This window comes from Chiloscyllium plagiosum, unplaced genomic scaffold (genome assembly GCF_037043375.1).
Source record: "Chiloscyllium plagiosum isolate Xiang-an unplaced genomic scaffold, Cpla_swu_hap1 HiC_scaffold_44, whole genome shotgun sequence".
Taxonomy (NCBI): Eukaryota; Metazoa; Chordata; class Chondrichthyes; order Orectolobiformes; family Hemiscylliidae; genus Chiloscyllium; species Chiloscyllium plagiosum.
In genome coordinates, this window is record NW_028270182.1 from 7,426,782 (window position 1) to 7,449,979 (window position 23,198).

Below are 23,198 nucleotides of genomic sequence, written 5' to 3' on the forward strand. Positions count from 1 at the left end.
CGAGGACTGGGAGAAATTCAAAACCCAGCAGAGGAGGACAAAGGGATTAATTCGAGAAGGGAAAATAGAATGTGAAAGTAAGTTTGCAGGAGGCATAACAACAGACTGCAAAAGCTTCTGTAGGTACGTGAAGAGAAAAAGACTGGTAAAGTTAAATACAGGTCCCTTGTAGTTAGGGGGTAGTTTGTTAGATACATTCAAGAGGGAGCTGGGCGTGACCCTTATGGCTAAAGGGATCAAGGGGTAATGGAGGGAAAGCGGGAATGGGATAGTGAGATTGCATGATCAGCCATGATGGTATTGAATGGTGGGGCAGGCTCGAAGGGCTGAAGGGCCTCTGTGTGTCTGTGTGTGTGTGTCTGTATGTGTGTATGTGTCTGTATGTGTGTGTGTATCTGTGTCGGTGTGTGTGTCTGTATGTGTGTGTCTGTGTGTGTCTATGTGTGTGTGTGTCTGTATGTGTGTGTGTTTCTGTGTGTCTGTATGTGTGTATGTGTCTGTATCTCTGTGTGTGTCTGTATGTGTGTGTCTGTGTGTGTGTGAGTGTGTGTCAGTGGTGTGTGTGTCTCTGTGTGTGTGTGTCTGTGTGTGTGTTTGTGTGTGTGTGAGTGTGTCAGTGGTGTGTGTATGTGTTTGTGTGTGTGTTTGTCTGTGTGTGCGTCTGTGTGTATGTCTGTGTGTGTTTGTCTGTGTGTGGGTCTGTTTGTCTGTGTGTGTGTCTATGTGTTTGTCTGTGTGTGTGTCTGTGTGTAGTGTTTGTGTCTGTGTGTGTGTCTGTGTGTAGTGTTTGTGTGTGTGTCTGTGTGTGTTTGTCTGTGTGTTTGTGTGTGTGTGTCAGTGCGTGTGTGTTTGTCTGTGTGTGTGTCAGTGCGTGTGTGTGTCTGTGTGTTTGTCTGTGTGTGTGTCAGTGCGTGTGTGTGTCTGTGTGTTTGTCTGTGTGTGTGTCTGTGTGTAGTGTCTGTGTGTGTATGTTTGTCTGTGTGTTTGTGTGTGTTTGTCTGCGTGTTTGTGTGTGTGTGTGTCTGTGTGTGTTTGTCTGTGTGTGTGTCAGTGCGTGTGTGTGTCTGTGTGTTTGTCTGTGTGTGTGTCTGTGTGTGTGTGTTTGTCTGTGTGTTTGTGTGTGTGTGTGTCAGTGAGTGTGTGTGTCTGTGTGTGTGTCTGTGTGTGTGTGTTTGTCTGTGTGTTAGTGCGTGTGTGTGTCTCTGTGTGTCTGTCTGGGCCACTTTGGTGACTGTGCTGATCTCATTCCTATTCTCGATATGTTTTGAGGGATTTAAGGAATTAGTGAGCTGGTTGAAAGCACAGTAAGAGAATCCTTTTGCTTTCAGAATCATTTCTGGGAAATCACAGCTTTGACAGTGACTGGATTTACTGTAAATCCCACACCTCACCGGCCAGGGACTGCAGCTATTATTCTTGTTTCATTCCTCTGTCGGCTGGGGCCAACATGTATCACCCCGTCCCTAATTACCCCCTGAGAAGGTGGGGAGTGAGCTGCCTTTTTGACCAGCTGCAGTCCTCTGTGGTGTAGGGACACCCACACAGTCCTGTTAAGGAGGGAGTTCCTGGATTCTGACCCAAAGACACTGAAGGAACGGCCTATATATTTCCAAGTCGGGATGGGGAGAGGGGAACGTGGTGTTCCCGTGTATCTGCTGCCCTTCGTCCTTCGAGAAACCTGCCAGAGAAACCCTTTCCAAGATTCTGTGCTGAAATATTGACCTGGCTACTGTCCCTGAAAGGGTTCAAGGTGAATCTGTCTTCACATCTGCTGGACCAACTCCACGTCAGGTCCCAGTACCTCGCGATGTGCACCTGCTCTGCAGAATGATAGGCTCTGCACCACCTCCTGTCCTTCCTGCTTCAAGAAATAACTCTGCTTGGCCGGAGAAACTCCACCCCACCTCAGTCCGTCCCCTCACCCTGAGGCTGTGCCCTCGGGTTCCTCATCTCTCTGAGCGGTTGAAACACCTTCCCTACCCCCCCCCCCCCCCCCCCCCACTCTGTCCCAAGCCTCTCGGTATTCTGTACGTTACACCCACACATACAGACACACACACACACCCACACACACAGACACACACATACAGACACACACACACACCCACACACACAGACACACACACACAGACACACACACACCCCACACACATACAGACACTCAGACACACAGACACACACACACAGCCACACACACATACAGACACACACACAGACACACACATACAGACACACACACGTACAGACACACACACACCCACACACACAGACACACACACACAGACACACACACATACACACACACAGACACACACACACCCCACACACATACAGACACTCAGACACACAGACACACACAGATACAGACACACACACAGACACACACATACAGACACAAAGACACACACGTACAGACACACACACAGACACACACACACCCCACACACATACAGACACTCAGACACACACACACAGACAGACACTCAGACACACACACACAGACACCCCCCCCACACACGTACAGACACACACATACAGACACACACAGACACACACTCACGCACACACACAGACAGACAGACACACACACACACACACACACATTCAGTACCCCCCCCCCCCCCCCCCATCATCATCCTAAACCCCATCGGGTACAGACCCAGGGTCCTCAACCGTTTCCCCTGTGACAAGCCTTTCACCCCCGGGATCCTTCTTGTAAACCCGCCCCCCCACCCCCCTCGGAACTCCCCACCAAGGCCAGCACACCCTTCCCTGGATAGGGGGGCCTGAAACCATCTGCATCAGCTGATGGAGAGTCAGGCCTGAGTACAGATGTACGAAATGGCACTTATTCAGGTTACGAATGAATGATGAGCACTCGACGTTGCCTCTGTCGATGAAGGGCAGTTAGATAGGGCTTCACATCTCCCCAGTGTGTTCGGTCACTCACCACGTTACCATGGGTTAAAGGTCAGCCCTCTCCCTTGGTGATGCCAGGTCATTTTTTTCTTTCACTGGGAAGTGGGCATCAGTGGCAACAGGGGAGCAGGCGGCGTGGCCTTTATTACACCTCCCCGATGAACTCAGTTCCTAGCTCAGGCATTACAGTGAGCTTACCACCTTGGCTGTGGGTCTGGAGTCACGTGTAGGCCGGACTGGGTGAGGACTCCCTTTCCTCTTTGTCTTGCAGTGAAACAGATGGACGTTTAACACCAATCAGTGCCTCCTGCCCTGGTCGCCACACTGCTGACGCCGAACGCTGTAACCGCGGGTTTCTCTAAGTTGTGTTTTCGTTTTGGTGAAAAAGTGCAAGAAATCCTCCTGTTGTTCAGGCAGGCAGGGTTTGAACCCTCAGTAACTGGGTCTGTGTCACTAACTCAATGAGCAGAGTCGAAGAGTGTGGCTCTGGAAAAGCACAGCCTGTCAGGCAGCATCCGAGGAGCAGGAGAGAGTCGATGTTTCAGGCATCAGCCCTTCATCAGGAAATGCCCGAAGTGTCGACTTTCCTGCTCCTCGGACGCTGCCTGACCTGCTGTGCTTTTCCAGCAACACACTCTTCAACTCTGATCTCCGGCATCTGCAGTGCTCACTGTCTCCTCAATGACACTGCTGGGCAGAGGGAGGGAGGGAGGGAGGGAGGGGGTTAATTTGTCCTGCTGTTTGTGCTGTTCTATTCCGTCAATTTTGTCAGCGGGCAGGAACAAGGGAAACGGGCAAATCTGGCGACGGTGGTTTGGGTAGTGAGCTATCTCTGAGGTTTGACGGGATGACCAGTTTCCACTCGATTCCGTCTCCTCCCTAGCACCGTTGCCCCCCCTCGTTCCCCTCCCACCTTGATCGAGGGGACAAGCGAGGAAGCAGCGCTGCCATCCAGTCAGGGTGGTTGCAGGTTTGAATGCAGGCACCCTACTGAGGGAGGGCCGCACTGCCAGCGACACAGTGCGTTTCAAATAAGAATTCAAACGAGGGAATCCCGCTCTCCTAAGCAATCCCACCTCAGGGACACAATCCCTGTGGACAGTTTTAGTCACCTGACTTGGGAGAGGATGTACCAGCACTGGAGGGGGTGCAGAGGAGGTTCACTCAGTTGACTCCAGAGTTGAGGATGTTGGCTTATGAGGAGGGATTGAGTGAACTGGGATTGTATTCATTGGAATTCAGAAGAATTGATGGGGGTAACCTTACAAAAACATATAAAATTATGAAGGGAATAGATAAGATAGAAGGAGAGAGGATGTTTCCGCTGGCATGTGAAACTAGAATAAGAGGGAGTTGCTTCGAGATTCAAGGGAGCAGATTTAGGACTAAATTGGGAAGGAATGTCTTTACCCATGGGGTTGTAAATCTATGGAATTCCCTGCCCAGGTAAGTAGTTGATGCTCCTTCAGTAAACGTTTTTAAAGCTAAGATAGATTTTTTTTTGAACAGTAAAGGAATTAGGGGATACAGTGGGCAGGCGGTGAGTGGAGCTGACCCTATGAAAGGATCAGCCGTGATCTTATTGAAAGGGAGATCAGTCTCAAAGGGCCTACTCCTGCTCCTAGTCCTTAGTTCTTAACCCGCTGAGAGGGAGAGGCAGGGTTACCCCTCAGCATCTGAGAGGGAGAGGTGAGGAGGTGTAACGTTGGCTACCCCTAACCAGGACGAACAAAACAGCTCAGTGGGCCATCGTCTGCGGGATCTTGCTCTGCGCAAATCAGCAATTGGCCACATCTGCCGTCCCGGTGATCGGTGCAGCCCGGGGTGGGAAGGTCAGACTTTAAAATCTGGACATTTTAAATTTTTGTTACGGCTCTGTTTCTTTCATTTCTTCTCTTGGTCTTTTTAAAACAAATTCTGGTTTTGTGTTTGTGTTTTAAGATGGCGCTGGACTTTGTGCACTGTGCTTGAGTACATGCGACGATAAATTCGAATTCTAACATTGCAGCGGTGACTATCAGACCGTTACAGTGAACGGCAAGGCTGGGAAGGTTAGGGAACAACAGATGAATAAAAATATCAACGTTCCAGACAGGAATAAGAAAGAATCATATACTTGACATAGACAACTCTGATTAATTGAATCTTTTGAAAAGTATAAACAGTGTAGAAAGTTAAAAATCTCACAACAGCAGGTTAGAGTCCAACAGGTTTATTTGGAAGCACTAACTTTCAGAGCGCCGCTACAACCACCTGATGAAGGAGCGTCTCTCCGAAAGCTAGTGCTTCCAAATAAACCTGTTGGACTCTAACCTGGTGTTGTGAGATTTTTAATTTTGTACGTCCCAGTCCTCCAAATCATAACCAGCGTAGAGGCGTTCTTAAGAAAGAAATCGGGAAAGCAAAGAGGGGACCTAAAATAACCTCGGCCGATAAAGTTAAAAATAATCCAGAAAGTTCCTCCAAGTACAAGAGAGCAACTCGACAGAGCGTAGATCAGCAAAGTCATCTTCGTGTTGATCCTCAGGAGCCCGGAGAGATAGTAAATGAATGTGTTGTTCAGTTTTTACGGTGGATAAAGAAATGAAGGCTCGAGAGCTTAGGGAAATAAATAGTCATGTTTTGAAAATAGTTCACATTGGCAGAAGAGGGCATGCTGAGAAAACATAGAGGTAAATAAATCTCCAGGGCCTGATCAAGTGCATCCCAGGACGCTGTGGGGAGTTAGGAAGGAAATAGTGGGGCCCCTCGCACAGATATATTTATCCTCTGTAAATACGGGTAGGGGACTGGGGGGTTGGCTGATGCTGTACACTCACTGGAGGAAGTCTATAAGGGAGTAGCCTGGGTACTACAGACTGGTGAGTCTGTCATCGGCAGTTGCTGGAGGTGATACTGAAAGATAGGATTTACACGCGACTTGGAGAGGCAGGGACCGATTCGGGATAGTCAGCGTGGTTTTGTGTGAGGGGAATCATGTCTCCCTCTCACAGAGTCATAGAGGTGTAGAGCATGGAAACAGACCCTTCGGTCCAACCCGTCCATGCCGACCAGGTATCCCAACCCAATCTAGTCCCACCTGCCAGCACCCGGCCCATATCCCTCCAAACCCTTCCTGTTCATATACCCATCCAAATGCCTCTTAAATGTTGCAATTGTACCAGCCTCCACCACATCCTCTGGCAGCTCATTCCATACACGTACCACCCTCTGCGTGAAAAAGTTGCCCCTTAGGTCTCTTTTATATCTTTCCCCTCTCACCCTAAACCTATACCCTCTAGTTCTGGACTCCCCGACCCCCAGGGAAACGAAACCAAGAAAGACTGATGACAGCAGAATGGCAGGGGTTGGTTATTTGGATTTTTGCCTTTGACAAGGTTCCACGTGCTAGACCAATCGGTAAAGTTAGATCACGTGGGAAACCAGGGAGAGCCGGCCAACTGGATCTAAAAGTGACTTGATGGGTAGGAGACAGAGGGTGGTGGTGGGAGGGTTGGTTTTCAGACTGGAGGCCTGTGATCAGCAGTGTTCCACAGGGATCACTGCTTCTGTGTGCCATTGACACTAATGATTTGGATGAGCGTGTGGGAGGTATGGTCAGTAAGTTTGTGGGCAACACCAAAATCGATGGCGCAGTGGACAGTGAAGAAGGTTCAAGATTACAAAGGGACCAGCTGGGTCAATGGGCTGTGGAGTGGCAGGTGGACTTTGATTTGGATAAATGTGAAGCATTTTGGAAAGGCAAATCAGGCCAGGACTTCTATGCTTAATGGGAGCATCCTGGGTAGTGATGTAGCACAGAGAGACTTCGGGGTTCAGGTACAAATTTGCATCACAGGTCAACAGGGCAATTAAGAAGGCATTTATCATGCTGGTCTTCATTGCTCAGACCTTGAAGTATAGGAGTTGGGGTGTCATGTTGAGGTTGTACAGGACATTAGTGAGGCCTCCTCTGGAGCACTGTGTCCAGTTCTGGTCTCCCTGTTATAGGAAGGATATTATTAAACTGGAGAGGGTTCAGAAGAGATTTACCAGGATGTTGCTGGGTACGGGGGAATTTGAGACATAAGAATAGACTGGATAGGCTGGGACCTTTTTCACCTCATTAAGGTTTATAAAATCACGAGAGGATGAGTGAGAGGGTATTCTCCTAGAGCTGGGGAGTTTCAAGACGGGGGGTGGGGGGGGATACATTTTTGAAGGTGAGAGAAGGAAGATTTCAGAAAGGCAGAAGGGGCAACTTTTTATTTACACAGAGAGTGATTCGTGTCTGGAGTGAACTTCCAGAGAAAGCTGTGGCTACGGGTACAGTTACAACATTTAAAAGGCATTTGGACAAGTTCATGAAGAAGAAATGTTTAGAGGGATGTGGGCCAGGAGCAGGCGGGTTAGTTCGGGAACATGGTCGGCATGGACTGGTTGGGCCGAAGGGTCTGTTTCCATGCTGTATGAATCCATGACTGACCTTTCGCCTGCCCGGCCTCTGAGACTGCCTGGGGCCGTTGCGAGGGGCGCTACGCAAATGCAGTCACTTCATTTCTGGAGAGGCCGATGGGACGGTGGCCCGGCTGCATTGAGTCACTGCCAGTGGGTGTCACTCGATACGCGGAGGAGATACTGGGGGTGGGGAGCAGTCGATCTCTCCTCGTGGCTGTCTGAGAAAAACTCCCCATGACTCATCGTAACCATTATCTTGTTTATCTACATTTCAGTTGCAAGCTACTGTTTCCCCTCGTGAGTAAGAACTTTCCGAGGATGTCTTGTCTCATGAAATTATTCAATGACCAAGGCGAAGTTGTTCTGTGTAAGAAACAGGAGCAGGAGGAGGCCATTCAGCCCCTCTGCCATTCGGTAGGACCATGCTGGATCCGATATTCCTTTCCACTCACAACACCCCGACTGATCAGGAATCTCTGTTTCAGCCTTCAATATACACAAGGGCTCTGCGCCCCCCCCCCCCCCCCCCCCCCCACTGCTGCCTGTGGCAAGCAATTCCAAAAAACACTCAACTCTCTGAGGGAGTAAATTCCTCCTCATCTCAGTCTGAAATCCTCCCCCCCCCCTCCTTTATTCTGAGAGGGTGCCCTCTGGTCCTAGCCTCTCCCCTGAGGGTGGGGGGGGGTGGGGGAGCATCCTCTCAGCACTGACCCTGTCAGGCCCCTTAATATGTCCCAGTGAGGTCACCCTCCCATTCTTCCCAACTCCAGGGAGTAAAGTCCCAACCTGTTCAGCCCTTGTACATGAGACACTCCCTCCTTCCCCCCCCTCCCGAGTGAAGCTTCTCTCTGAACTGCCTCCAATGAAATGATATCTTTCCCTAAATAAGGAACTGTTCAGAGTATTCCCGATGTGGTCTCCCCCAGCACCTTGGACAGTTCCAGTCACACCTCCCCACTCTTACACTCTAACCCCCTTGAAATAAGGGTCAATATTCCACCACCCTTCCTGATTCCCTGCTGCCCCTGAGTGCTAGCTTCCTGTGTTTCGTGCACGGGATTTCCCCCCCCTCCCCAGGTCCCTTTGTGTTGCAGCTTCCTGCAGTCTTTCCCCATTTAAATAACATCCCGGACTCCCTTCCCAAAGGAACGACTTCACGTTTACCCGCGTGATGCTCCTCAAGCACTTTCTTCTCCTGTAGGAGACAGAACCAAACAGCAGATGCTGGAATCCGAGGTGGACAGGCCGGAGGCTGGAACAACACAGCAAGCCAGGCAGCTTCAGGAGGAGGACACGTCGATGTTGCTTCAATATCTCTCTGTGCGTAAACTGTCTCCTTCTCTCAACCTCCCGTTGCATCTGTTTTGGTGTCATCTGTGGATCTGGCTGCAGTCCATTCCCCTCCCTCCTCCAAGTCACTCAGATGGATTGTGGTCCCAGCGCTGACCCCTATGGGACAGGACTGGTCACTGCTCGCCAACCTGAAAAAATAACCCCTCATCCCAGTTCCCTGTTTCGCGCCCATGAGTCAACTCTCCATCCATGCCAATATGCTCCCACCAACACCGCAGGGTCCTGGGGAGAGTTTGATGGGGGACAGTGTAGAGAGAGCTTTAGTCTGTATCTAACCCCATGCTGTCCCTGTCCTGGGGAGTGTTTGATGGGGGACAGTGTAGAGGGAGCTTTACTCTGTATCTAACCCTGTACTGTCCCTGTCCTGGGGAGTGTTTGATGGGGGACAGTGTAGAGGGAGCTTTACTCTGTATCTAACCCCGTGCTGCCCCTGTCCTGGGAGTGTTTGATGGGGACAGGCTCAGTGTGTCTCACCTGGTTGACCCCAGGACCCTCGCCCACCAGTTTGCTACTGAAACGATCGAGCGAGTCTGGGAAGCTCAAGCGAGCGTTCGGTGGCTCTGCTGTTCATGTCTCTCCCCGTTTGCTGCTAACGGGGGCGGGGGGGAGGGGGGGGGGGGGGGTTGGGGGGTGGGGGTGGGGTAGACGACCAGGGGAGGTTGAGCTAGCTGAACGGAGTGGCTGACTGTGGCATGACAGACATTGGTTTCCAGACGCTGAACTCTGCTGTAGATAGTGGATTGGCTTTCTCTGTCTGGCTGTTCCTCCGGCCTCCTCATCAGTGACAGCCTCAGGCGGCTGTAAATGGTTTCCAGGTTCAAGAGCTGTCCGCAAAGACATGGAAAAGGAGGAGAAACAGACATCAGCTCACCATCCACACCGGCCAGCTCACACAGCACTCTGAAATACATCCAAACCACCACCTCACTCCTCCTCCAGCTCCTGATCAGGGGGATCAGACAGTAAACACGGTTTCAGTCTGGAAGAGAACCTCTTGAACATCTTTCAAAGTCACGACCGAGTATGGGAGATGCAGGCTCTGCTGTGTGAGAGGTCCCGAGCACTGCAAACAAACCCTACTTTCTGTAAAGCCTTGGTTCACTCGATGGGGATCAGCCCACACAGACCTTCCATTCCTCGGCCTGACAGCTGCCAATTTTATCCCCAACCAACTCTCCCACGGGCTCCTCCACCCCCCCCCCCAAGTCAGACACAGGTTACTCATGGTCGGTTTGAGCCCCACGTGAATCAAGGTGTTTCAAGTCAGAGCGGTCTCACTTCCCCAAATCAACAAACACTGAAATGGGTCCAGATTGAATAAAGAAGTTCATTCATTCAGAGGCACAGTGTAGAGGGAGCTTTACTCTGTATCTAACCCCGTGCTGTCTCTGCCTTGGGAGTGTTTGATGGGAGATAGTGTAGAGGGAGCTTTACTCTGTATCTAACCCCGTGCTGTCTCTGCCTTGGGAGTGTTTGATGGGAGATAGTGTAGAGGGAGCTTTACTCTGTATCTAACCCCGTGCTGTCTCTGCCTTGGGAGTGTTTGATGGGGGACAGTGTAGCGGAAACTTTACTCTGTATCTAACCCCGTGCTGTCCCTGTCCTGGGGAGTGTTTGATGGGGGACAGTGTAGAGAGAGCTTTACTCTGTATCTAACCCGTGCTGTCTCTGCCTTGGGAGTGTTTGATGAGGGACAGTGTAGAGGGAGCTTTACTCTGTATCTAACCCCATGCTGTCCCTGTCCTGGGGAGTGTTTGATGGGGGACAGTGTAGAGAGAGCTTTACTCTGTATCTAACCCGTGCTGTCTCTGCCTTGGGAGTGTTTGATGAGGGACAGTGTAGAGAGACCTTTCCTCTGTATCTAACCCCGTGCTGTCCCTGTCCTGGGGAGTGTGTGATGGGGGGACAGTGTAGAGGGAGCTTTACTCTGTGTCTAACCCCATGCTGTCCCTGTCCTGGGGAGTGTTTGATGGGGACAGTGTAGAGGGAGCTTTACTCTGTGTCTAACCCCGTGCTGTCCCTGTCCTGGGGAGTGTTTGATGGGGGGACAGTGTAGAGGGAGCTTTACTCTGTGTCTAACCCCATGCTGTCCCTGTCCTGGGGAGTGTGTGATGGGGGACAGTGTAGAGGGAGCTTTACTCTGTATCTAACCCCGTGCTGTCCCTGTCCTGGGAGAGTTTGATGGGGGACAGTGTAGAGAGAGCTTTACTCTGTATCTAACCCCGTGCTGTCCCTGTCCTGGGGAGTGTTTGATGGGGGACAGTGTAGAGGGTGCTTTACTCTGTATCTAACCCCATGCTGTCCCTGTCCTGGGGAGTGTTTGATGGGGGACAGTGTAGAGGGAGCTTTACTCTGTATCTAACCCCGTGCTGTCCCTGCCCTGAGAGTTTGCCATGTTCAATGATTGAGCATACCCATTTGCACTGGGAATGAGGGCAGGTTTGCCAGAGATATAGGTTATTGGTGGGCGGACCCCGCTCCCCCCTTTCGATAGGATGGTGGCTGATCATCCAACCCGTGTTCCCTGCTTTCTTCCCTGTACGTTCTGATCCCCTTTAGCCCTGAGAATCTGACCCAGCTCTTTCTTGCAAACATTGCCACGATTTGGCCTGACCTGGTTTCCGTGGTGGGGCATTGCTCAGCCTCCCCACTCTCTGGGGGAAAATGTTCCTCCCCGATCCCAGGCCTCCTCCATCCCCTTTAGCTGTGACCCACCTGGTCCTGGTCTCCTCCTGGTCACGAGGAACATCCTTCCTGTGTTACCCCCGGTCGGATTTTGTCGGTTTCTACGACTTTCCCCCCATCCTTCCTGTCTGTGGTGAATACCATCATTAATGAGAATCAACGTTTCGGGCAAAAGCCCTTCATCAGGAATAGGGCTCCTCATCCCTGATGAAGGGCTTGTGCCCAAAGCATCGATTCTCCTGCTCCTCGGATGCTGCCTGACCTGCTGTGCTTTTCCAGCACCACTCTCATCCCGAATCTGGTTTCCAGCATCTGCGGTCATTATTTTTACCTGATTGTCTCCTCCACCAAGATGGTTGCTTTCAGCGACTGGTGCGTGAGGACAACCAGGTCTCCTTGAACATCCCCCACCGACCCCCCCTCTCAATTTACGGCCATTCAGGTCAGAACCTGCCTTCCCGTTTTCGCGATCAAACTGCACCGCCTCACACAACAATCTGCAGTGCAATCGCTCCCCCAGTCTGCCCACACAGCAACAGCGTGGCAAGCCCCTGACTGCCCACCCAGCTTTGTGCTCTCTGCCAGACTCTGAGACGTATCGTTCCCTGGTTGACATATATCGTCAGTGGCTGGGGCCCTGGTATTGAAACCTGTCATCCCCAGGTTGACCTACTTATTCCTCCTCATTGTTTCCATTCCGCTGACCAATTTACTATCCCTTTCTCGACGCACTAATGGCAGGCCTGTGCGTTTTAATTTTACACAGTAGTCTCTTGTTGCGAAACTTTATTGACAGCTTTCTCAAAGTTCAAAGAAACCACATCCACTGGCTAATTTGGCATTGATCGGCCCACAGTACACAGCACCTCCTATTCTGTGCGGCTGTAGTGCAATCCCAAACCAACTACGCTTTTGCATTCCGATGTATGTATTGCCAATCCAAAGTCTTACCTAAAATTAGTGGCTGATGAGTTTTCAAACAGACCCCTCAGCCCCACACAACCTGGTGTCACTGCTGGACCTAGAACTCCCCATCCCAATGCTACAGGTTTGAATCAGTATCCTCCCAACTCAAACTCACCTGGGGGTCTCGATTGCCCTGGCTCGCACCTCGCTCTTGCCCCCCCAGGGCAGAGGCACGCGCTGTTCTCACTGCTTTTCCTAGAGAAAGGACAAACGCAGGAAAAGATCCCAGTCAGTTCTCCAATCAGTCCACACCGAAATGCTTTGTCCCTGTCCCTGGGGAGTGTTTGATGTTGGGGACGGCGTGGAGGGAGCTTGACTCTGAGGGGGCCCACATTCCTGACGAGGGGGGAGGCTGATGCCTGAAACGTCGATTCTCCTGCTCCCCGGATGCTGCCCGACCTGGGCTTTTCCAGCGCCACTCTAATCCAGACCCACTTTATGACCAGATACAATCCCAGTCTGTCCAAACTTCCCTTGTAAAATGGTGGCTTATTCCGGACATACAGTCAGTCAACCTTCTCCGAACTGTTTCCAACCATCAGATCCTGCCCTGAGCGAGTAAGGAGACCAGTGTTGCACACAGTGTTCCAGACTGCACCAGCGGTCTGTATAACTGATGCATAACCTCCTAAACTTTGTGTAAAACTCCCCTCCCCAATCAACAAGAACATCACTGATTACTTGCTTCACCTTCTTGCTATTCATACCCAGCTCCCCCAGCTTTGCAATCACTCATATTTAGACTGCATCTTTCCTTTCCTCCTTCGGTAAAATGGACAACTTTGTGCCTTCCTGGGCAATATCTATTAGGTAAAAAAACCCATTCTCATTTATCTCTCCAGGTTCTCTGCCTGTATTCCTGATGAAGGGCTTTTGCCCGAAACATCGATTCTCCTGCTCCTCGGATGCTGCCTGACCTGCTGTGCTTTTCCAGCACCACTCTAATCCAGACCCTGGGCAATAGCTACTGTCTGCCCCCTCACCCGCACACTCTCTGGTTACTTACTTTCCCACCTGTCTTGCTGCTGTCGGCAAATCTACCTTTCAGTCCCTCCGTCCAAGTCTTTGAAACAAACCGTAAGAAAGCAGAGATCACCCAATCCTGCCAGTTAGTAAATGACCCATTAGCACCTCTCTCTGTTTCCTTTCCACCAGCCAATCTCCTACCAATGCCACTCTGTGAGATTTCAGCTTGCACATTAACCTTATCAAACACTTTCGGTAGATCTCTGTACAGTACATTCATCAACTCCCAGTCGCCCGCAGTATACATTAATTCATCAAAGAAGTCCAAAAGGTTGGTTAATCAGAAACTCCCTTCCAAAACACAAATCATGTTCACTCAGTGTGATGAGGGCTAACATTTTAACCAGCCCTGCTACAATAAGATCTTTTATAATAACTTCAGAAACCTGCCTTCTGCCAGTTGTTACGCTCAGTTTTCTGTATTTTCCGCCTCCTATCCTGGGAATGATTTTACCAGTTTCCTCACTTCGCCCCCCCCCCCCCCGCCGCCACCTTATCCCAGATCCAACCTTCCAACTCACCCTCTTAACCTGTCCTACCCGTCCATCTTCCTTCCCACCGATCCACTCCACCCTCCTCTCCGACCTATCACCTTTACCCCCACCTCCATCCACCTAGTGCACTCTCAGCTACCTTTCCCCCAGCCCCATCCCCGCCCCCCACTCCCATTCATCCCTCTGTCCCCCTTGGGCCTCACCCCCACCATTCCTGATGAAGGGCTTTTGCCCGATTCTGCTGCTCCTCGGATGCTGCCTGACCTGCTGTGCTTTTCCAGCGCCACACTCTCTGGCTGTAGTTATACAGGGCCTTGGTGAGGCCACACCTTGGGTATTGTGTGTGCAGGTTTGGCCTCCTAGTCCGAGGAAGGACATTCTCACTGCTGAGGGAGTCCAGCGAAGGTTCACCAGACTGATTCCCAGGATGGCAGGAGTGACATTTGAGGAAAGGCCGGATCGACTGGGCTTGTACTCACTGGAATTTAGAAGGATGGAGGTGGGGGGGGGGGGGGGAGGCGGAATCCCACAGAAACATGTAAAATCCTGACGGGGCTGGACAGGCTAGATGCGGGAAGAATGTTCCCGATGTTGGGGGACGTCTTGTTTCAGGCACATGTAAAACCACACGCAGAATACGGGTCAATTATAGTAATGGAGTTTTAATTCCATGTCCTCTATACCTTCTCTGTTGGCTGGGCCATCATTCTTTGCCCTGTCCCTAGTTGCCCCCTTGAGAAGGTGGGGGTGAGCTGCCTTCTTGACCCACTGCAGTCCCCTGTGGTGTAGGGACACCCACACAGCGCCCATTAGGGAGGGAGCTCCAGGATTCTGACCCAGAGACACTGAGGGAACGGTCGATATATTTCCAAGTTGCGATGGGGAGTGGAGGGGAACGTGTGTGGGGGGGGGGTGTTCCCATGTACCTGCTGCCCTTGTCGTCCGAGACGGTAGAGGTCGAGGGTTTGGAAGGTGCTACCGAAGGAGCCTTGGTGAGTCTCAGCAAAACCTTAACCTCCAAATCTCGTACTTAGTGGGAAATGGACAAGGGAACATCTTACCTTGGGACACTCTCCTGATCAGCAGGAAAAAGGCAACACAGAGGATGGGTAACACTCCTATCACCAGCAGGTATACCATCAGTGAGGACCTCAGCTTCACTGCTAAAGGAAACAGCCACAACTTGGATTTGTATAGCACCTTTAACACAGCAAACCGATCTTTGTAAAGATGCACCTAGTTCACTGATGCCCCCCTTCGGGAATCTAATTTCCCAACTTTACCGAATCTGGCCTCCATTTGACACCAGACCCACACAATGGAGCTCATTCTTAACTGTTCTGTGGGCAATTAGGGCCAGGCATAAATACCGGGACCAGCCAGTGAGAGTCAGTGTGTATGTGGGACTCTACCCAAGTGACAGTCAGTGTGTGTGTGTGTGTGTGTGTGTATGTGTGTGTGGGACTGCACCCCAGTGAGAATCTGTGTGTGTGTGTGTGTCTGTGTTGGACTGTATCCTAGTGAGAGTCAGTGCGTGTGAGGGTCTGTACCCCAGTGAGAGTCAGTGCGTGTGTGTGCGGGACTGGGCCCCAGTGAGAGTCAGTGTGTGGGGGACTGTATCCCAACGAGAGTCAGGTTGTGCGTGTGGGACTATACCCCAGTGAGAGTCAGTGTGTGTGACTGTACCCCAGTGAGAGTCAGTGTGTGTGTGTGACTGTACCCCACTGCGTGTCAGTGTGTGTGTGTGTGGGACTGTACCCCAATGAGAATGAGTGTGTGTGTGTGTGTGACTGTACCCCAGTGAGAGTCAGTGTGTGTGTGTGACTGTACCCCACTGCGTGTCAGTGTGTGTGTGTGTGGGACTGTACCCCAATGAGAATGAGTGTGTGTGTGTGGGACTGTACCCCAGTGAGAGTCAGTGTATGTGTGTATGGGACTGTGCCCCAGTGAGAGTCAGTGTTGTGTGGGACTGTGCCCCAGTGAGAGTCAGTGTGTGCATGTGTGTGTGGGACTGTACCCCAGTGAAAGTCTGTGTGTGTGCATGCATGTGGGACTGTGCTCCAGTGAGAGTCAGTGTGTGTGTGTGTGTGTGTGGGACAGAATCCCAGTGAGAGTCAGTGTGTGCGTGTGGGACTGTACCCCATTGACAGTCAGTGTGTGTGTGTTGGACTGAATCCTAGTGAGAGTCAGTATGCGTGAGGGACTGTAGTCCAGTGAGAGTCAGTGTGTGTGTGCGACTGTGCCCCAGTGAGAGTCAGTGTGTGTGTGTGTGTGTGTGGGACAGAATCCCAGTGAGAGTCAGTGTGTGCGTGTGGGACTGTACCCCATTGACAGTCAGTGTGTGTGTGTTGGACTGAATCCTAGTGAGAGTCAGTATGCGTGAGGGACTGTAGTCCAGTGAGAGTCAGTGTGTGTGTGCGACTGTGCCCCAGTGAGAGTCAGTGTGTATGGACTGTACCCCAGTGAGGGACTCTGTGTGTGTGTGTGTGTGAGTGAGACTGTACCCTAGTGAGTGTCAGTGTATGTTTGCACGTGTGTGACTGTACCCCAGTGAGAGCCTGTGTGTGGGACTGTACCTCAGTGAGAGTCAGTGTGTGTGTGTATGGGACTGTGCCCCAGTGAGAGTCAGTGTGTGTGTGGGACTGTACCCCAGTGAGAGTCTCTGTGTGTGTGCGTGTGGGACTGTACCCCAGTGAGAGTCAGTGTGTGTGTGCGTGTGGGACTGAACTCCAGTGAGAGTCAGTGTGTGTGCGTGTGGGACTGTACCCCAGTGAGAGTCTCTGTGTGTGTGCGTGTGGGACTGTACCCCAGTGAGAGTCAGTGTGTGTGCGTGTGGGACTGAACTCCAGTGAGAGTCAGTGTGTGTGTGTATGGGACTGTGCCCCAGTGAGAGTCAGTGTGTGTGTAGGACTGTGCCCCAGTGAGATACAGTGTATGTGTGTGTGTGTGTGACTGTACCCCAGTGAGAGTCTGTGTGTGTGTGTGACTGTACCCCAGTGACAGTCAGTGTATGTGTGTACGTGTGGGACTGTACCCCAGTGAGAGTCAGTGTGTGCATGTGTGTGGGACTGTACCCCAATGAGAGTCAGCGTGTGTGTGTGTGTGCGTGTGTGGGACTGTATCCCAGTGAGAGTCAGTGTGTGTGTGTGTGTGTGAGACTGTACCCGAGTGAGAGCCTGTGTGTGTGTGTGATTGCAGCCCAGTGAGTGTGACTGTGTTTGAATTACCCATTCTATCTCTCTGTACGGGGAGAAAGTGAGGTCTGCAGATGCTAGAGATCAGAGCTGAAAATGTGTTGCTGGTAAAGCACAGCAGGTCAGGCAGCATCCAAGGAACAGGAGAATCGATGTTTCGGGCATAAGCCGAAGAGCTTATGCCCGAAACGTCGATTCTCCTGTTCCTTGGATGCTGCCTGACCTGCTGTGCTTTACCAGCAACACATTTTCAGCTATCTCTCTGTACCCCCTGCACTGATCCCATTGACCACGGTTATAACAACCTGCCCAGCCTGGGAAAGGTTTCCCTCTCCATCTGGGTGTTCCCCTCTGACCGCCAATGATGGGGTGGGCTTTACCTGTTACAGTGACCACCGTCCCATTGCCCTGGAGATCAGTCTGCATCGCTAAGGGTTTGAGTATTGTGATGTGGCAAACGTAGAGTCCACTGTGGTCCATTGTTGCACGCTCCACTGTCAGGGTAGTCTCCCTTTGTGTTAAATCGGCCCTGATTTGGACCTCTGTCCCTGGGAACTCGGACGGGTATGGCTCATCTGAGCGAGATATTATTGTTTGGATACTACCATTCCCGGCCGACCATTTGAAGACAACAAGATCCATCTCTGCTTGGCTGCTTACATTGAAGTCACAAACAATGTGAATCCGTTCTCCTTCCCTCACGGAAATCGAGTCCGGAAACTGCCGGATGGAACTCTTCCCTGGTCCAGCTGTTTGTGTGAAAGTGGAAGCCGAAGCTGTTATTCAACTCAGCTGTAGGACTCCGTCTTAGATATATTAAAGGCTGGGGGAAGCAGTCCACCTCAACACCATGAGACATAGGCGCAGAAAATAGGCCATTGAACCCATCGAGTCTGCTCCCTCTCAATCATGGCTGATGAGTTTCCCAACCCCATTCTCCCGCTTTCTCCCCATAACCCTCAATCCCCCTGATACTCAAGAACGTACCTATCTCAGTCTGTAATATACACTCAATGACCTGGCCTCGTATGGCAGTGAATCCCACCGATTCCCCGCTCTCTGGCTGAAGACGTTTCTCCATACCTTCGTTCAAAAAGCTCTTCCCTTTACTATAAGGCTGTGCCCTCGGGTCCTAGTCTCCCCGACCAATGGAAACATCTTCCCAACGGTCACTCTGTCCAGGCCGTTCAGTAGACTGTAGGTTTCAATTAGATCCCCCCCCCCCCCATCCTTCTAAACCCCATCAAGTACAGACCTAGAGTCCTCACATGTTAAGCTTTTCATTCCTGGGACCATTCTCACGAACCTCCTTTGAGCACACTCCAGTGCTAATACATCCTTCCTGAGATAAGGGGCCCAAAACTGCACACAATACTCCAAATGTGGTCAGACCAGAGCCTTAGAGAGCCTCAAAATTACATCTCTGCTTTTATATTCACCCCTCACCCCTACTATCTTCGACAAACACACACACTGTCACATGTACACACACACACACACTCTCTCACATGCACATTCTCTGTCAAACACACATAGACTCTCACACATTCGCCCACACTCACATGTACACACACACATACTTTCTCCCACTCATTCACACACACATATATTCTCTCTCACACATACACTCACACATTCACATGCACATATATTCTCTCTCACATATATATTCTCTTACGCACACACACATTCACGTGCCCTCACACTCTCTCTCTCTCTCTCTCTCACACACACGCTAACACACTCACTCACTCTGACACACATACACACTCTCAGGTACATCTACATACTCTCTCACACACAGGAATTTCGTATGCATAGGGAATTGTTGTGATCGTACTGTTGAAAGGGCGGTGGGAGCAGGCGCAACAGAAGATTTCGCAAAGGGGAGTTTGATAGCTGAAGGAGGGGAACACATAAGAGAGGAATCAATTGGAAAGCGCTAGTATGGAGATGAAGTGTTGCATGATGGGCTGAAGGGGCTGCACTGCGCTGGACAGTGAAAGGGAGTAAGTGAAGTGGAGAGTGGGTGATTGATTACCTGCAGTGAGTAGCCAAAGGAGATTTATCAACAGCACCAGAACCTGGGGGGTGAAAGGCATGTCCAGTTTCTACCCCAGGCGCGATCGGAATAGGTTGAAGAGCTTGTCCAGACCGTAGAGGTGTTGAGCTATCTGCCTTGAAATCTCGGAGCTGCGTGAGGACTATCTAATCACCAGGAACTTCGGCAACTTCACAAGTGCACCTCGGCAGCTCACAGAGACAGGAGATAGCTGCTCCGAGTTTCCTTTGGGTCTGTGTTGCAGGAAGCCCTCTGAAAGCGTTGGGTGTTATTCTCGGTCTGACTCAGCAGCCGCGGGGGTGGGAGGGGGTAACCTATGACACAGCAGGGGAATGAGGCCACTCCCTCCATCGGGACTGTGCCAGCTCCTCCCAGTGACTTGCTGCCTTGCAGCTTTCGAACAAGTGAATCGATATCACTTGCCGAAACGTCCTGCTGAACCTGCCAGGGTTCCAGCTCGCAACCGCCCTTGGTACTTAAAACAAGGGAACAAACGTTTCCCTCACCTCCCGCTCTGTGAACGTGGAATCGCAGGCGAGGCCCTTCGGTCCATCGCCGATGGTTTCAGGTCTGTGTTGGGGACTCGCCTTTGGAAATGCGTGTGTCCGTTTGCCTGTCCATCATGATCTGGCCGGAGGTGGGGTCAGTTAGCTCAGTTGGCGAGTGAGAGACACCAACAAAGTGGGTTCAATTCCCGCAGCAGCTGAGGTTACCACGAAAGACTGTCCTTCTCCCTTGAGGGCACAGTGACTCTCAGGTGAAACCAGCACACCCCTCGTCCCTGTCCCTCTCTCTCTCGTACTCTAGACTAGTCAGAGTACAGCGACACTGACCTTTGGGTTAAACACAACTGCACCTCCTGGAACATGAAGTTAATGAATAAATCCCGAGCAAAATGAAACTCTCGGTGGTGCTACCATGTATTGTTGGTAAACTAAACCCCAGCTGGGTCACCAAAACATCAGTGAATGAGACAGGTTAGTGAGTGTGGTTTGTTGGTCAGTCAGTCAGGTTAGTCAGTGAGGTAGTTGGATAGTTAATGAGTGAGGTAGTAAGCGAAGTAGCTGATAAGTGAGTGAGTGAGGTTAGAGAGCGAATCAATGAGTGAGTTAATTGGTTAGTGAGTGAGTGAGGTGGCTGGTGAGTGACCGAGTGTGGTTGTGAGTGAGGTAGTTAGTGAGTGAGTGAGGTTAGTTAGTGAGGTAGTTGGCTAGTTAGTGAGTGAAGTTAGTGGGTGAGTGAGTGAGGTAGTTGGTTAGTGAGTGAGTGAGGTTAGTGAGTGGGTTATTTGGTTAGTGAGTGAGAGAGGTTACTGAATGGGGTAGTTGGTTAGTGCGTGAAGTTACTGAGTGGGTGGTTGGTTAGTGACTGAGAGAGGTTACTGAGTGGGGTAGTTGGTTAGTGAGTGAGTGAGGTTACTGAGTGAGGCAGTTGGTTAGTGCGTGAAGTTACTGAGTGGAGTGGTTGGTTAGTGACTGAGAGAGGTTACTGAGTGGGGTAGGTGGTTAGCGCGTGAAGTTACTGAGTGGGGTAGTTGGTTAGTGAGTGAGGTTACTGAATGAGGTTACTGAGTGGGGTAGTTGGTTAGTGAGTGAGGTTACTGAGTGGGGTAGTTAGTTAGTGAGTGAGAGAGGTTACTGAGTGGGGCAGTTGGTTAGTGAGTGAAGTTACTGAGTGGTGTAGTAAGTGAGTGAGAGAGGTTACTGAGTGGGATGGTTGGTTTGTGAGTGAGAGAGGTTACTGAGTGGGGTAGTTGGTTAGTGAGTGAATGAGGTTACTGAGAGGGGTAGTTGGTTAGTGCGTGAAGTTACTGAGTGAGGTAGTTGGTTAGTGAGTATGGTTACTGAGTGGGGTAGTTGGTGAGTGGGTGAGGTTACTGAGTGGGGTAGTTGGTTAGTGAATGAGGTTACTGGGTGAGGTTACTGAGTGGGGTAGTTGGTTACTGAGTGAGGTCACAGCGTGAGGTTACTGAGTGGGGTAGTTGGTGAGTGAGTGAGGTTACTGAGTGGGGTAGTTAGTGAGTATGGTTACTGAGTGGGGTAGTTGGTGAGTGGGTGAGGTTACTGAGTGGGGTAGTTGGTTAGTGAATGAGGTTACTGGGTGAGGTTACTGAGTGGGGTAGTTGGTTACTGAGTGAGGTCACAGCGTGAGGTTACTGAGTGGGGTAGTTGGTGAGTGAGTGAGGTTACTGAGTGGGGTAGTTAGTGAGTGAGGTTACTGAGTGGGGTAGTTGGTGAGTGAGTGAGGTTACTGAGTTAGGTTACTGAGTGGGATAGTTGGTTAGTGAGCGAAGTAACTGAGTGAGGTAGTTGGTGAGTGAGTGAGGTTACTGAGTGGGGTAGTTAGAGTGAGATTACTGAGTGGGGTAGTTGGTAAGTAAGTGATGTTACTGAGTGGGGTAGTTAGTTAGTGAGTTTCGTTACTGAGTGAGGTTACTGAGTGGGGTTGTTAGTTAGTGAGTGAGAGTACTGAGTGGGGTAGTTGGTGAGTGAGTGATGTTACTGAGTGGGGTAGTTGGTCAGTGAGTGAGGTTACTGAGTGAGGTTACTGAGTGGGGTAGTTAGTTAGTGAGTGAGGTTACTGAGTGAGGTTACTGAGTAGGGTAGTTGGTGAGTAGGTGAGGTTACTGAGTGGGGTAGTTAGTGAGTGAGGTTACTGAGTGGGGTAGTTGGTAAGTAAGTGATGTTACTGAGTGGGGTAGTTAGTTAGTGAGTGAGGTTACTGAGTGAGGTTACTGAGTGGGGTAGTTAGTGAGTATGGTTACTGAGTGGGGTAGTTGGTGAGTGGGTGAGGTTACTGAGTGGGGTAGTTGGTTAGTGAATGAGGTTACTGGGTGAGGTTACTGAGTGGGGTAGTTGGTTACTGAGTGAGGTCACAGCGTGAGGTTACTGAGTGGGGTAGTTGGTGAGTGAGTGAGGTTACTGAGTGGGGTAGTTAGTGAGTGAGGTTACTGAGTGGGGTAGTTGGTGAGTGAGTGAGGTTACTGAGTTAGGTTACTGAGTGGGATAGTTGGTTAGTGAGCGAAGTAACTGAGTGAGGTAGTTGGTGAGTGAGTGAGGTTACTGAGTGGGGTAGTTAGAGTGAGATTACTGAGTGGGGTAGTTGGTAAGTAAGTGATGTTACTGAGTGGGGTAGTTAGTTAGTGAGTTTCGTTACTGAGTGAGGTTACTGAGTGGGGTTGTTAGTTAGTGAGTGAGAGTACTGAGTGGGGTAGTTGGTGAGTGAGTGATGTTACTGAGTGGGGTAGTTGGTCAGTGAGTGAGGTTACTGAGTGAGGTTACTGAGTGGGGTAGTTAGTTAGTGAGTGAGGTTACTGAGTGAGGTTACTGAGTAGGGTAGTTGGTGAGTAGGTGAGGTTACTGAGTGGGGTAGTTAGTGAGTGAGGTTACTGAGTGGGGTAGTTGGTAAGTAAGTGATGTTACTGAGTGGGGTAGTTAGTTAGTGAGTGAGGTTACTGAGTGAGGTTACTGAGTGGGGTAGTTGGTGAGTGGGTGAGGTTACTGAGTAGGTAGTTGGTTAGTGAGTGAGATTACTGAGTTAGGTTACTGAGTGGGGTAGTTCATTAGTGAGTGAAGTTACTGAGTGAGGTTATTGAGTGGGGTAATTGGTTAGTGAGTGAGGTTACTGAGTGGGGTAGTTGGTGAGTGAGTGAGGTTACTGAGTGAGGTTACTGAGTGAGGTTACTGAGTGGGATAGTTGGTTAGTGAGTGAGGTTACTGAGTGAGGTTATTGAGTGGGATAGTTGGTTAGTGAGTGAGGTTACTGAGTGGGGTAGTTAGTTAGTGAGTTCGTTACTGAGGGGGTAGTTGGTGAGTGAGTGAGTTTACTGAGTGAGGTTGTTAGTTAGTGAGTGAGGTTACTGAGTGGGGTAGGTGGTTAGTGAGTGAGGTTACTGAGTGAGGTTACTGCGTGGGGTAGTTAGTTAGTGAGGTTACTGAGTGGGATAGTTAGTGAGTGATGTTACTGAGTGAGGTCGTTGGTGAGTGGGTGAGGTTACTGAGTGGTGTAGTAGGTTAGTGAGTGAGGTTACTGAGTGGGATGGTTGGTGAGTGAGTGAGGTTA

At 50.7% G+C, this 23,198-nt stretch overlaps 1 protein-coding gene across 1 annotated transcript; it reads right to left on the minus strand.

Annotated features, from left to right (window-relative positions):
- Positions 1-8,305: 8,305 nt before the first annotated feature.
- Positions 8,306-19,419, minus strand: LOC122544423 (uncharacterized). Its single transcript, XM_043683669.2, has 5 exons — positions 19,116-19,419; positions 17,455-17,823; positions 14,942-15,043; positions 12,476-12,555; positions 8,306-9,533 (listed from the first exon to the last, which is right to left on the minus strand). Exons 1-5 carry the CDS (start codon positions 19,174-19,176, stop codon positions 9,249-9,251), a joined length of 897 nt encoding a protein of 298 aa, XP_043539604.2. The 5' UTR covers positions 19,177-19,419; the 3' UTR covers positions 8,306-9,248.
- Between the last annotated feature and the right edge of the window lie 3,779 nt (positions 19,420-23,198).